The sequence below is a fragment of the Syngnathus scovelli genome, chromosome 8, assembly GCF_024217435.2.
Source record: "Syngnathus scovelli strain Florida chromosome 8, RoL_Ssco_1.2, whole genome shotgun sequence".
Lineage (NCBI taxonomy): Eukaryota > Metazoa > Chordata > Actinopteri > Syngnathiformes > Syngnathidae > Syngnathus > Syngnathus scovelli.
This window is the reverse complement of record NC_090854.1, coordinates 14,151,608-14,165,508: the sequence shown is the minus strand read 5'-3', so window position 1 is coordinate 14,165,508 and position 13,901 is coordinate 14,151,608. Positions and strand designations below refer to the sequence as shown.

Sequence of the window (13,901 nt, the reverse complement as noted above, 5' to 3'; positions counted from 1 at the left end):
TTACACCACACAACATCTAAGCTCTGCAAAAAAGGTACTTCCTGTTTAATGTCTCCCAGTAATTTCTTTCTCCGTGGTAGATTTAAAGAAACGACACATCTCACGAGTCCCGTTATCAGTCATCCTGAAAGTTTCTTCATACAAAGAAAAGTTTTTAATGAGTGATTTGCAGTGGAGACGAAGGATATGAGCCATTTGCTACTGAACATTATGTCTGATGACTGGATTCATTTCCTGGAAAATAACGGGCCTATTGGTCCCCTGTCTAAGTGACGGAAATGTGAACCATCGCCCATGGGAGGACAATCGTTGTTAATGCAAAAAGAGGATACGGCAGTGCGCCATCCCTCAATCAAATTACACTTGACACCCACAGCAGTGAAACGGCGGACCCGTTAGTCCATATGGTATTCGTTCGAGCCATTTTGGAGCATTAATATATTTTCGCTAATGTAGTGAGAAATATGCTCATTTCAGCTGATATGCATTTTGGTCAAGTTATAGCTGCGTTCTTTAATTATTTCTCGTCTACTGGAATAGCCTAAAGTTAACATGAGTAAGCTTGAAAAATGTTTCATTGTTCTTCTGCAAGTCTGAAGATATGTTCGCTAACAGCGGGTTTAATGTTGTTTGTGCGTTTTAGGAACATTCTTAAGGATCATGCACGTGTAAAAGGAAAACATTTATTGTGTTATCTTAAGTGGAGGCAATCTATATATTGTTCGGAGGGAAGTTTTTTTTTTTTTCAACTATGACCTCGTTTGTCACCCACAGACATTGTGCTGAACTTTCGAACAACCTTTGTGAGCACGTCGGGTCAGGTGGTGTATGACGCCCGCTCCATCTGTGTTCACTACGTCACCACTTGGCTCTTTGTGGATCTCATCGCTGCCCTACCCTTTGACCTCCTCTATGCTTTCAACATCAGCGTGGTGAGTCATGTGTCCGATATGATCTCTAACCCTCAGAACTCTAAGATGTTGATGTTATTCTGCGCTGCGCCAAAGAGAGCATTCATTTACGCGATGGTGGAAACTGTGCAGGGAAGGCGTCCATTTTTATTTCAATACACTATTAACCAGGTCGTTAAAGTTTGAAGTCAAAGTGGAGTTTAAACCAATATAATCAAGACTAGTACTGAGTAAACCGCAGAAAACCGAGGGACAGAACCACTAAGCTATTTAAATTTTATGTTTGAAGGAAAAATGAAAAAAAAGAAATACAGTTGTAACATTACAAGGAAAGTTTAGGGTATTATTATTATTATTTATTTTATTTTTTTACCCACATCGGGTTATTTTCAAGCCAGCAATTTTAAAGTTGTAAGATGGACCAACCAACCACATTTTGTTAAGAGTCAACTGGAATGCTCATCGCTGGGCACATAAGAACATCACTAATACTGTACTCTAAGGTTTCTACTCTAATTCATGTGAGAGATGATTTGTGTTCTTCTAGGTGCTGATGTTTTGGCTAGCAACAGAGTTCAAATAGCCTCAGCAGTTAACTTTTGCTCCGTCCTGTTTTGTAAATTCGTGGAATGAATCGCACTGTTTCCTCTGCAGTACTTTGGGGTCCACCTGTTGAAGACCGTGCGTCTGCTTCGCCTGCTTCGGTTGCTGCAGAAATTGGAGCGTTACTCTCAGTACAGCGCCGTGGTCCTCACCCTGCTCATGTCCATGTTCGCCTTGCTGGCCCACTGGATGGCTTGCGTGTGGTACTTCATCGGACGAAGAGAGATTGAGAGTCCGGGTTCCTGGGACATTGGTCAGTAGTTTTCCGACATTATACGCTGTTGTAGCCTTAGTTCCATTTTACTTTCAAACATCAGCACACAAGCACTTGACGTTCATCTTTGTTGTTTTCCGAGCAACATTTAAGACCGTGTTTTAAAATATATAATCTTTAAATTTCTATCTAAACTGCAAACCTCAAACATAAACAAACACACAACAGTGTGCAGTGTTGTGACCACATTTCACAGTCTGCTGTAACTTTAATTTTAGCTACAACCAACATACTAACTAATATGCAGCCCCTGACATGAACTAGTAGGCTAAAGTGCCTTCCTCCAGTAGTTGCTATTTGAGCTTTGGGGCAGCAATGAGCTCTATTCAGCAGAACATGCACACTCATCTTGTTCCTTGTTCCCAGAATAGACCCGTCTAAGTATTCCTTTCACACTCCAGCTCACCAATGATTACAATAAACCTCCAGTCCCCAGGAGAGAATACTTCAGCACCACGGACAGTTCTTATGACATTCACTTCTTTTTAGGGACGTTCGATAAAATTTTTTTCAGACCAATGCCAAATTTACTCTTGAGTATTCACCAATACGATACCACTACTGCTTTTGCGGTAAAGAATGAATAATTATATATTTACTGTCATAAGATGATATGGTAGATCACAATGATTAGGCTCGTGAAGATTTTATTTCCTGTCTCCTTGCAACAGGAATTATTTTTATCTCTTGGGTGTACTCTACCTCCATTAGTTCAGAGAGCCCTAACAGAATCATATTTAAGTGGGCCTCATCATGAGGTTTTATTTCTCACAGCCATATACTGTGAGATGTACATTGTTATACGGCTTGTGCTATTTGGTAAGTTGGTAGGTAGATAGGTCGGATGGCCAGACAGACAGAGAGACAAACAGACAGATAGTGAGCCTAGTGGGTACAGTAGATCAATAGGCCGCATCTATATTGTATGATTCCTCTTCTCTCACATGTTGTGCAGTCAGAAGCTCTGCAGGGCTTCGCCACGTCACGTACGTTCATTCTCAAGCTCGCTTCCCTCAATTATTAATTTGCACGCCTTCGCCGCTCTTTCCCCGCCCTTACTTTGAAACGTCTCACCATCTGCATTAGATTACTCGTCGGCACTTTCATGGGACTTGCTGACGGGTGACGAGTGTGTCAATGTTGAGAGAGTTTTCATAGAAACTTTTAATGCTAAGTCACAGTGTCTCTATTTCTCGGAGGGTTTTTTTTTTTTTCCAGTTCAAATAGCACAAAACGTTTGAATTTTTTTTTTCTTCATTCTCATTAAAGCAATGATGTCCTGTCTACTTTATTTTGGTTGATATATGGTGTGAAGAAATTGGTTAAATTGATAGGCTGCCAAAATCCAGAAAGAGAAATACTGTTGTCTATTTCCTCAAATAGTGGCCTCTATTGTAATTAACACTGGGCCTCAATTAATTACTAGCTGTGTATTTTTTTTAAATACACTGGTACCCCAAGCCCCCCATACTTTCTGCACTTGAGTAATTTGAGTAATCATTTACTTATACGTATTGCATGGTGTTGTTTTGCCTGGCTCCTCTGCAAAAAAAAAATCTGATCAATTATGATTATGGTCCCTCTCTTTTTGCTCCTTACTCTCCATTATTAGGTTGGCTGCATGAGTTGGCCAAGCGTTTGGGGACACCTTACTTCCTGTCGTCTTTGGCTACGCCTTTCCCCACTTCCTCCAGCGTAGTCTCGGCCAACAGCAGCCAGTGGAACGAATCGGGCTCAGAGTCGGCGGGTCAAGGTCCCTGGAACTCCAGCCAGTATGGAGGGAACACATCGGCTGGCGAGGGCACATCGGCGGGAGGTTCGGGGGTTCTGGGCGGAGGCCCGTCCATGCGCAGCAGCTACGTGACATCGCTCTACTTCGCCCTGAGCAGCCTAACCAGCGTAGGCTTCGGGAACGTGTCGGCCAACACAGACTCAGAGAAGATTTTCTCGATCTGCACCATGCTCATTGGTGGTGAGTAGATGCTCCCTTTTTCCAATTCAGTTCAGTAATTCAATTCAGTAATTTGCATTCCATCAGGTAAGTTGATTCAAAAATAGACGCAGTGGAAATTCCGACAGTTAATGATCATTGGGGCTGGCTGATTAATGGACTCCTGTTGCTTGAATACCACAGATGTAATCTTTTGACATTGAAATGGAAAGCATTCCAATAGCAGGCAAGCCATAATGTTTTGCTAAATTAAATGAAGACATTTTAAAAATAACTGAGGTTTAATCTCGCCTCTCCCTTTAGTGCTACAAAGCCTGTGGGCAGTTTTCCAATCTTCGCTGTGTACAATTATTTATTTACTTTGGGCGGAAATTTTATGAATCAAAAGTACAAGTGATATCGGTACTAGGTATCGGTGACTACCCAAGAATAAAAGTGGTATCGAACATACCTAAGTTTGGCCATTTCCAACATGTCCTTCGAATACAGATTACTCCGTCGTTGCTACAAAAATTTGAGCCGCATATACTAAATATAATAGCAAATAATCACACATTTTTATAACTTCAATTATAAAGTTCTGATATCTGAGCCCCATGTGGTCAGTGCTTGATTGAATATCAGAAACATGTTCGTGCAATAACTTGGCATTCAGCTTCCATCATTAATTCACTTGCTGTAAAAATCTTTCCTTCGTTAAATTAGCTCAAGCGCAAAAAAAAGGCTTCCGTCGGTTTTTAATGAGCTCACTCCTGTTGAGAGGTGAGAATTGGAAAGTAGAAAGAGACAGAGAGTGATAGGAACCCGATGGAGGTGACCTCTTAATTAATCCTGCTGAATGTTATCCTATACGGTGAGCTCCATGTGGCCGCTCTGCATTCCCGTCAAAACAATGTTCACACAGTCCTACTAAACTCATCACTAAATTAAAAAAATGAAATTAAAAAGAACCTTGGGTTAGGGTTGTAGGTCGCTTGCATTTGGCTGTAGTGTAGAAGAACATGTAAATATACTTGAGGTCTTGTTTTTTTCTAAAATCACATGACAGACTGTGTTGTAAATGCAATTGTGGTTTATATTATGCTGGCATTACTCAACCACTCTTCTCTCAGCGCTGATGCACGCCGTGGTGTTTGGCAACGTGACGGCCATCATCCAGAGGATGTACTCGCGTCGCTCGCTCTACCACACGCGCACCAAAGACCTGAAGGATTTCATCAGGGTGCACCGCTTGCCCAAAGCCTTAGAGCAACGCATGCTTGAGTGTTTCCAGACAACCTGGTCGGTCAACAACGGCATCGATGTCAGTGAGGTACAACAGAAATATCACTGAACACAAATATGCCTGCACTGCCATTTAGTAAACACTAACAAAATACATTGCAGCTCTGCTTACCTTTTGGCTTAGCCCTTGGCTAATTGGAGTAAATGATAAGACTCTGCGTCTCTTCACAGCTTCTGAAGGACTTCCCGGATGAACTACGGGCTGACATCGCCATGCACCTAAACAAGGAACTGCTCCAGCTCCCGCTCTTCGAGTCGGCTAGCAGGGGGTGCCTGCGCTCGCTTTCGCTCATCATCAAGACATCGTTCTGCGCACCCGGCGAATTCCTCATCCGGCAAGGCGATGCCTTGCAGGCCATCTACTTTGTGTGTTCGGGTTCCATGGAAGTCCTGAAAGACAACACTGTGCTGGCGATACTGGGTGAGTGCGCTCCGTCAAACTTTGGCGTTATATATACACACACACACACCAAAATCCCATTTTCTTTTTTCCATCAAACATGTCTGGCGCTCGTCTTAAGTCACATTTCAGGTCAAGATATTTTGAGATGGATGGTAACTGACACTTTTATTTATTCATTCATTCATTCATTCATTCATTCATTCATTCATTCATTCATTCATTCATTCATTCATTCATTCATTCATTCATTCATGTATTTATTTACTTATTTATTTATTCATTTATTTATTTTGCGCTGTTTCTAATTTAGATTGTGACATGCCGAAACAAGGTAAAATAAAAAAAATAAAATAAAAAAAAAAAACATGTATAGTTTTTATGCAGTCAATGTGTGTGTGTGTTTACTTAGCTGCAAATAAATTACCTCAGGGTGTTTCACCCTGTGTTGCACTGATCCAATAAACCACATTTGTGTTTTTGTATGGAAGGCAAAACCGAGCCCCCACCTTCCTCACGTGTGTGTGCACATGTTTGAAGGACACATGTACAACTCCAACATTACATCCTGAAAAGGTCACGATAGGTTGAAGTAATGGTGTGTACATGTGTGTGCCCGCATGTAAGGTGAAGTGGATTTGTATCCTAATGGCAAAGGCCTCGTATTTGCTCTTGCCAGGACACACAAGCACACATCAATCGATGCAGCATGGGGCTGCGCTGCTATTAAAAATAAATGGGATACTACATTATTCATATCTCTAGATTATTAATGCTGGAAAGTGTACACACAAATATGCTTGGACCCATTACACTTTTTCCTTACAAAAAAAAATTGTCTTTTGTTGCTGTGATTGTTGTGATCAAGTCATTTACCCAAAACACTAACTACTTTAGATGATTTAATTTAAATTACATTTCGCAATCATTTTGTGTATTTCACAACAATAAAGCTACGTATTTACCTTCACGAAAAGAGTCAATGTATTATGTTTATTAGTCAGCAGGAACATAATCAACCATTCATGCTTCCAATTTGCTTCATTAGCAGAGCTATGTATTCGATCTTGCGGTATTTACAGACAGCAAATGAATCACATCAGCAACTGCACCTCCCCCACTGACTTTCCAGAGGTGTCCCTCAGGGTTCGATGCTGGGTCCTTTTTTGTTCACATTCTATATCCTCCCATTGGGTAACATAATTTGTCGAAATGGTTTGAAATTCCTTTTATGTTGTTGACACTCTTATTTACTGACAAAGTAGCTCACTAAAATAAAAACCCTGATGCAAAGAAACCCTCTACGACTCAATCACGACAACAGAGACATAATTATCATAAACCTATGGTTGGTCACTAACACCACCCAAAACTAACCTCACAGTCTCTAAATTCACACTTTCTTCTTCTCTTGTTTAGTCTTTGGGTTCCTTAAGTGTGAGTCTAGTTAGTACATGTGTCCCACGAGTAAAATGCTCCCCAGTAAACCGGACATATGTTTTTCTTGTTTTGTTTCCTTCTCTAATCTTGACCTTTCCATTAACTTCATTGACATGCACACACGCGCATGCCTTAATGGAAGAAGGAGTGATGATCGATTATGTAACCTTTTATAGCTAGCTAGAGTGACTTGCAACATAGGAGTAAATCAGTGCAGTGCATTGATAAGTACGTACAACTAGAAGACAGCAAAATAAATGTCTGTCTTTAATAGTTTGAACAAAAATGGTTACACTGACTCATTCCCTTCTAAGACAGAGTTGTTTGCATGTTGAAAGCTGTAATGATGTATGTTTGAAAATTGGATCGTTTGGGCTGTTCATTTACATGCAAACTACATTTCATTGAAGCTTTGTGGCCTTTGTATGACTTCTCTATTATCATTATCTCATTTGTGGTAATTATTTCTTTTTGTTATATGTAGTATTTTTGTGTGTTTATTATAGTCAAATTTGATACAGATGTTTTTCCAACCGATCCACACTTCTGATTTCGTCCTTACCTTGTCCTTTATGGGAAATGACTTTCTTTACACTTCTGATTGGCTAACAAAAGCCTTACAAGTGTTACATCTTCCCCCTGTTGTTTTGGCACACACGGCAGCTACATCACAAGGAAGTTGAATGTAACAGCAACACACAGTTAATAGGATCATGACAAAATCGCCATTTAGAGAAGACAATCCAATTTCAGAACAAAAGTAATACAGACAAAGAGTTTGCAAATCACTCAAACTGGCAGGAAAATATATATATTATACACCACACATACACACACGCAGAACGACTCATCGAGTCTGCAAAGTGTCACTTTGGGAGCTCCGTCTGCGACTCAGTTGAATGTTTTGCAGCAATTATTAACGGCAGATTTCCCCAAAGCTGCTGGCGGGCGTTGTCAAGTAGGCCGTCGCTCATCATCTGTGCGACACGTAGCGGAGGAAAGGGGGAGACAGAAACACAGATGGAGGGAAAGGCATGTACAAGATGTTTGTGCGATGGTTTTGATTTCTTCTTTTCTTCTCATTCCTCTTCATACCTCCCCCCTCTGCCATCATGACGGTCTGGCATCACCCCCATCTCCACCTCCCCTCTGCCACTTATTTCTTCACCACATGCTTTCTCTCCTTGTTACTAATTCCTGTCACCATCTTCTCCTCTGCAGTACCAATTATGATCTGCACACAGTGGGACACAAGAATCATTACTCATACACCAATAAAGTTATTTTCCATACATCTAGAGGATAGAGGGTCAGATGGATGATTGACTACTTACGATCTAATCCATGTATCATTTATATTATACGTTTTCTAAATAGATTCTAATGATGTCAAAATAAAATGTGCGTGTCTCCATGTAGGTAAAGGAGATCTGATTGGCTCCGACTCGCTGACAAAGGAGCAAGTGATCAAGACCAATGCCAACGTCAAAGCGTTGACCTACTGCGACCTGCAGTACATCAGCCTGAAGGGCCTCCGAGAGGTGTTGCGACTGTACCCGGAGTATGCCCAGAAGTTCATCAGCGAGATCCAACATGACCTCACCTACAACCTGCGTGAGGGCCATGGCTCAGATGTGAGTTGATATCTTTTCATGTCAGGCATCCACATCAACATATCCATTTATGTGTTTGAGGTGAGCACTTCATGTACATGTCTTCATGTGCAACCACCGGCATGCAAAATGAAAGCCACAGGGGATGCTCACCTCTCGAGCGGCTCTCACGCATGAAGGCTATGCATGACCTGGCTAATGTGAATTTAGTACACATGCACTGGGATGTTTACACCACAGTGTGCAGTCACACACACACAAACAGTGCAGCGGCGGGTGCTGCAACAGCAGTGGGAGCCAAGAATAACTCAGTGCTGCTGTTTGAAGCCGTCCTGCTGCTAAAAATAGAGCAGGGAGATGAAGGGGGGAAGCACGGGCTCTCCCTGGCTTGCTGTGTCCCCTGCAGCTGCTGCTAAGATTGGATCACGCCAGATAAAAATAACCCAGCCAGTCGAGGAGGAGGAGGAGGATGACTACGGCTGGTTTCGCCTCTTCATCTCCCACTGCAGAGTTTTTTTACTGCAGAGTGTGCTGACATGAGAAAAGTTTTATGCACGAGGAGGACAGTTGAGGCACATGTAAACACATGTGGGGAGCAGGCGGCCATGTTGTTTGTTTATGCTGGAAGAGCAAATCTGACAACGATAAATTAGGTACACCTTCAGATGGATGAATGGGTGTACTCTATGAATGGATGATTGAACGGATGGATGGATGGACGGATAGATGGATGGATGGTGGCTGATGGGTGATGATTAGGCTGACGGATCAATGGATGAATATTTAGACGTGGATGAAATTCTCAATGAAAGAGTGGATATATCGACTGATAGATGAATCAATGGCAATATAGCTAGATAAATTAATCAATGAATTAATGGTTTAATTTATAGGTAGACCGACTGATGGGTAGAAAGCTAGACACTAGAAGGCCGAACGAACACTTAGTGGCAAGAACTCCTTGAAGGCGTGTCATCCATACAACTAGACTGATTAACCTCACGTCACGTGGCATGCATGTGCCGTGTATGTCTGCGCTCTCGTGGGAAGTCAAGGGCGAGAACTTGTATTGATAAGTGCTGCATATGCAGAAACACGTGCACTTATATTTAAGGACACACATTTCTGCTGCAATCACACACACAGACACGAGTCGCACGGCAAACTCAAGCACGAGCACACTTGATGAACACGCCCCCACATCGCACATGCAGGGTCTCTTTGGATGCCTCTTGAGCCGCCAGCTAAGAATAGAACAGAAGGAGCTAAAAATAAATCACACTGCCACAGGAGGAAGATGAGGAGGGAGGGGGCGGTGAAGGAGAAGATGCTGAGCAGTCAATGATGTGGGATGAAGGGGGAGAAAGATGCAAATGGAAAATCTGTCTGCATGATGAGACATGAAACACAGTCATTATCAGACATTGCTTCTGTTTTTAGACTACGAGATGTCATTGTTCTAAAGACGTTCCTTGTGAATGAATAATTAATGTGATGCTCTAATGTAGTAAGGCTTTGAACATAGTTTTTCTTAGCAAAACAAAACACTAGTGCCACACCGAATACAGACAAGCACAAATATTTGCGGAGCTCATATAGTACTGCATTTGTCTTTATTTATGTATTTTACATTATTGCTTATTGTGTGCATCTGCATTTTGTCAATTTTGTTTTTATGTACATTATTTTAAATACGTCTTGATTTGATTAGTTTCTTTTTTATTTATTCATAGATGTATCTAATATACAAAATCCTATTTATTAGATGTTCTTTTTTATGATATTATTATCTTTTGAATTTTTTTCCCGTGTGGTATTTTTGTCATTCTGATTTAAAATAACAGTCAGATAACTAAAATAATAGCATAAATAAAATGGAATGCATCATGTTTTGCAATGTTTTAATGTGCTTAGAAATATATAAACTGTATACATATTTATAAATTGATTTATATTTTCCTCGTTGATGGTGTCCACGCAATTGTTCTGTGAGCGAAGGCTGTAAATCGTATTCTGATATAAAAAAACATAAAAGTGCGGCGGCTATTAACCTGAAATGACACAACGCACACTCATTCTCGGGCCACATCTGTCATGTTAAATGAGGCATCTGACAAAACAATGCCAAAAAAAGACAAAGGGAGAAGTCCATTAGGATACGCTAATTAGACTAGCGTGAGCCTCGAGGTGGAACTCTTAATTTCCCAGTTGGCTTCCAGTCCTCCCCACCCAGCAGCTTTTAAATATTGACTGAAAGAATGAAATCATTGATGAGAACAAAGAAAGTCAGGGCATTCTTTACCAACCCTTCTAACAGATCACTGACTTACTTGTACTGTCTAAGGTTTTGGGTTAGTATTGATTGATAGTATTATTAGGGTCACATATTGGTTTGGGCAGGCAATCTGTGGAGATTGTATTTTGGCCTCGATAAATTTTATTTCTGAAAAAGTGAAAACATATTTGATCCGTTATTTTGTATTAAAATTTAAAACAATACTTTTGTATTGTATTAAATGTATATTAACACAGAATAATTTATTTATGCTCAGTATTTTTTCGTGTTTGCATTTATTAATGAATTTATCAGACTGACCAAATATTTTAGTCTTGTGTAGCTCAATAAAGTCATCAATATATTAAATATTGAGTGTGATGCAAAATAAAATATTTATCATGAAACTTAAAAGCTTTTTTATCATTCTGAAGGTGGAATTTTACATTTCGCACAGGTGTTGCTAGTAATGTGGTGTCACGACTCCGCCCCGGTTCCTTTGTCTGTTACCATGGTTTCTGTTGGCGTCACCCCTCCCCTCCTGTGTTACCTGTAACCACAGTCACCTGCCTCTTGTTACCTATCGCCCCGCCCCTTCTGTGTTACCTGTAACCACAGTCACCTGCCTCTTGTTACCTGTCTTGTATTTAAGTCCTGTCTGCCCCTCACTCCTGTCGGGTCGTTGATGTCTTTTGTCTTGCGTCTTTGTCGGTCAGTTCCGTTTCTGTGATCCAATCTGTCATTCAGTCCTGTTGTTGGTTTTGTTAGGAAGTTATGTTAGTTTGCCGGTTCTGTTGGTTTGTCCCCTCATCCTCCCTTCCAATTACCTTTTCCCCCAATAAATCCTGGTCCAAGCTGCATTTGGTCGCCCTGCTCCATTCCAACCCGTGACATGGTTTGGTTTGGTTTGGTTTATTGTTTAGCACATATTATTACAGCAATAACAGTGCAAGGAGGGAGGCGAAGCCTAGGGCTTGTAGAGAGCTCCACTCCTGTTATATATATACAAACAAAGTGTTGTGTAGTCAAATGTTACTCAATATAAGTAAAATACATGTGGCTGGTGAGCGTCGGTGTCGAATACCCTTGTCAGCTGAAGAATCAAAGTGGAACTTGTGTTCCACCTACTGGTAAATAGAAAGTACTTACGTGCTGTTTATCTACCAGCCATGAGTTGAAAATGAGAGGACGCAACATCCTTGGTTTAAAAATCTCTATATATACATATTTCTATATTAGTGTGTGCTGATCACAAGGCACGATTTACTAGTTAAATATGACTAACAAGTTTCAGTGACTGTACTGTGAGAACAAAGACATTCAAAATCAGATTGGTTAAGTGACAATAAAAGGTAATGTTGATTTAAGGATAAAAAAATATATATATCGCAGACCTCTGTGACTGGAAGCCTCTGACGAGTGGCGACCATCTCATGTTGCCACTTGTAAAGCACGGCAAAGTTGAACACATTGACTTTCTGCTACGTTTTCAAATTATTTCCTATCTTGACAAGATGTTTTCACAACTCCATTTAACGGATCTTTATATAAAACATGCACTGATAATGTTTTCAGAAGGAAAAACAACAGCAGTTGTCAGTAACAATGGTTGCTTAAGGTGTGGATGCCAATTGTTAGTCAATCGCTGCAATCCTTTCACGTAATGACTGAGAGAACACCAGAACCGAGGGAGAGGCTGCCTAATGAAATGCAGGACAGGCCCTAGGCAGCTAAATACATATGGCATCTAGGTGAAGTCTGAAATGTGACTGGGCAAAAACATATAATATGGCCCTTGTGACCAAAATATCTTGTCGCTTTTCCAGTCTAACTAACTGACGGTGTCTGTTTGTTAGGCTGACTGGGAAAGTAATGGCGGCCTGGTAAAGAAGCTTCCCTCAATACGGGAGGACGAGGAAGGGGCCGACGAGGAGCAGAACTTGGTGTCCCGTGCTCCCCGCTCACCTTTGCGTCTCAGCCGTGGGATCAACTCGCCACTGCGTTCCCCTTTGCTACCCCCGAGACCCTTCCGCGCCCCAGCCGAGCAATCCCGACCAGTTACTTTGCAGATACCTGTGGTCAGCTTTTCAGGCGCGCCTGCAGAGCTCAGCCCCAGGTAAGTCGTTTGAAAAAAATTTCAACATCCTTGATCCTCAGGATAAAGAGTCTACGAGTTCATCGACATTAAAATGGATATAATAAATGTTTCCATGCGACCCTGCATACACCCTTAGCAGAGTGTCTGCTCCCACTGCAAAGAGGGAGGCAGATTGGTTGCTATGGCAACGTGTACCAGGCTGCCTGCAAATGGACAGTGCGTTGTGCATACTGTCAATCAGAGAGAGAGAGACTGACTGAGCAAGATTAAAAGTATTTCCTCAGGAGCTCGTTCACAGCAAACTAGACCACCAGAGATGGAATCAGACCTTACAAAACAAACTTGTCAGACTTCAAATTTGCATGGCACAGCTGGTTGATGCAATGTGTCCCTGCAAAATCACAAAACCCTCCCATCTGCATAGGTTTGTGGACGGCATCGAGACGGAAAACAGTTCCATCTCCTCCCATAAGTTTGAGTTCACTCCAAGTATGTCACCTGCAGCCCCACCGTCACCTTATCTAGGTAATGTCCTCCGAAACATGCATGTGAGGTCTTGAGAGGTTTCACATTTTTCGTGCGTGCGTGTGTACAGGCAGTCGAGAGTCATCCGAGATCAAGCAGAGTGTATACAAATTGACAGAGGAGGTGAGTTGTTGCTGCTTTGATGCACGTTCATGTTGTTGGTCTATCACCCTGATCTGTTCTAGAGTCCTAAAATATTGCAGTAGTTCACCATGAGGCCCTTAGAGGACTGTACAAGGACTTAAGTATGTAAGGGAGTATGCATTATTTGTAGTTTCCCAAACAACTTAAGAGGCTTCAGTATGCATTTAGTCATCGAGCAACTGGGCAACAACATTTCAGATGAATGATGCAACTTTAAGAGATCTTATGATTTAATCATCAATGGATATATATTTATGAAAGTGTGTACTCGGGAAAGAAAAAATGGGGAATTTAGTCGAGAGCTTGGTCATGGAACGATTTTGTGAAGGTATGATTTTACCCGACGATAGTAAATAATTAGCCTATATTGGCCTCACAAGTTA

General features: G+C 41.4%; 1 protein-coding gene across 1 annotated transcript in view; it reads left to right on the top strand.

Moving 5' to 3' along the window:
- kcnh3 (potassium voltage-gated channel, subfamily H (eag-related), member 3) overlaps positions 1-13,901 on the top strand; it is a 55,937-nt gene that overhangs the window by 37,063 nt on the left and 4,973 nt on the right. Inside the window, exons 6-14 of the mRNA XM_049728905.2 lie at positions 775-932; positions 1,566-1,767; positions 3,401-3,760; positions 4,852-5,051; positions 5,195-5,444; positions 8,283-8,497; positions 12,608-12,867; positions 13,274-13,374; positions 13,445-13,497. Coding sequence (XP_049584862.1) covers positions 775-932; positions 1,566-1,767; positions 3,401-3,760; positions 4,852-5,051; positions 5,195-5,444; positions 8,283-8,497; positions 12,608-12,867; positions 13,274-13,374; positions 13,445-13,497 — 1,799 coding nt within the window. The remainder of the gene's footprint in view (positions 1-774; positions 933-1,565; positions 1,768-3,400; positions 3,761-4,851; positions 5,052-5,194; positions 5,445-8,282; positions 8,498-12,607; positions 12,868-13,273; positions 13,375-13,444; positions 13,498-13,901) is intronic.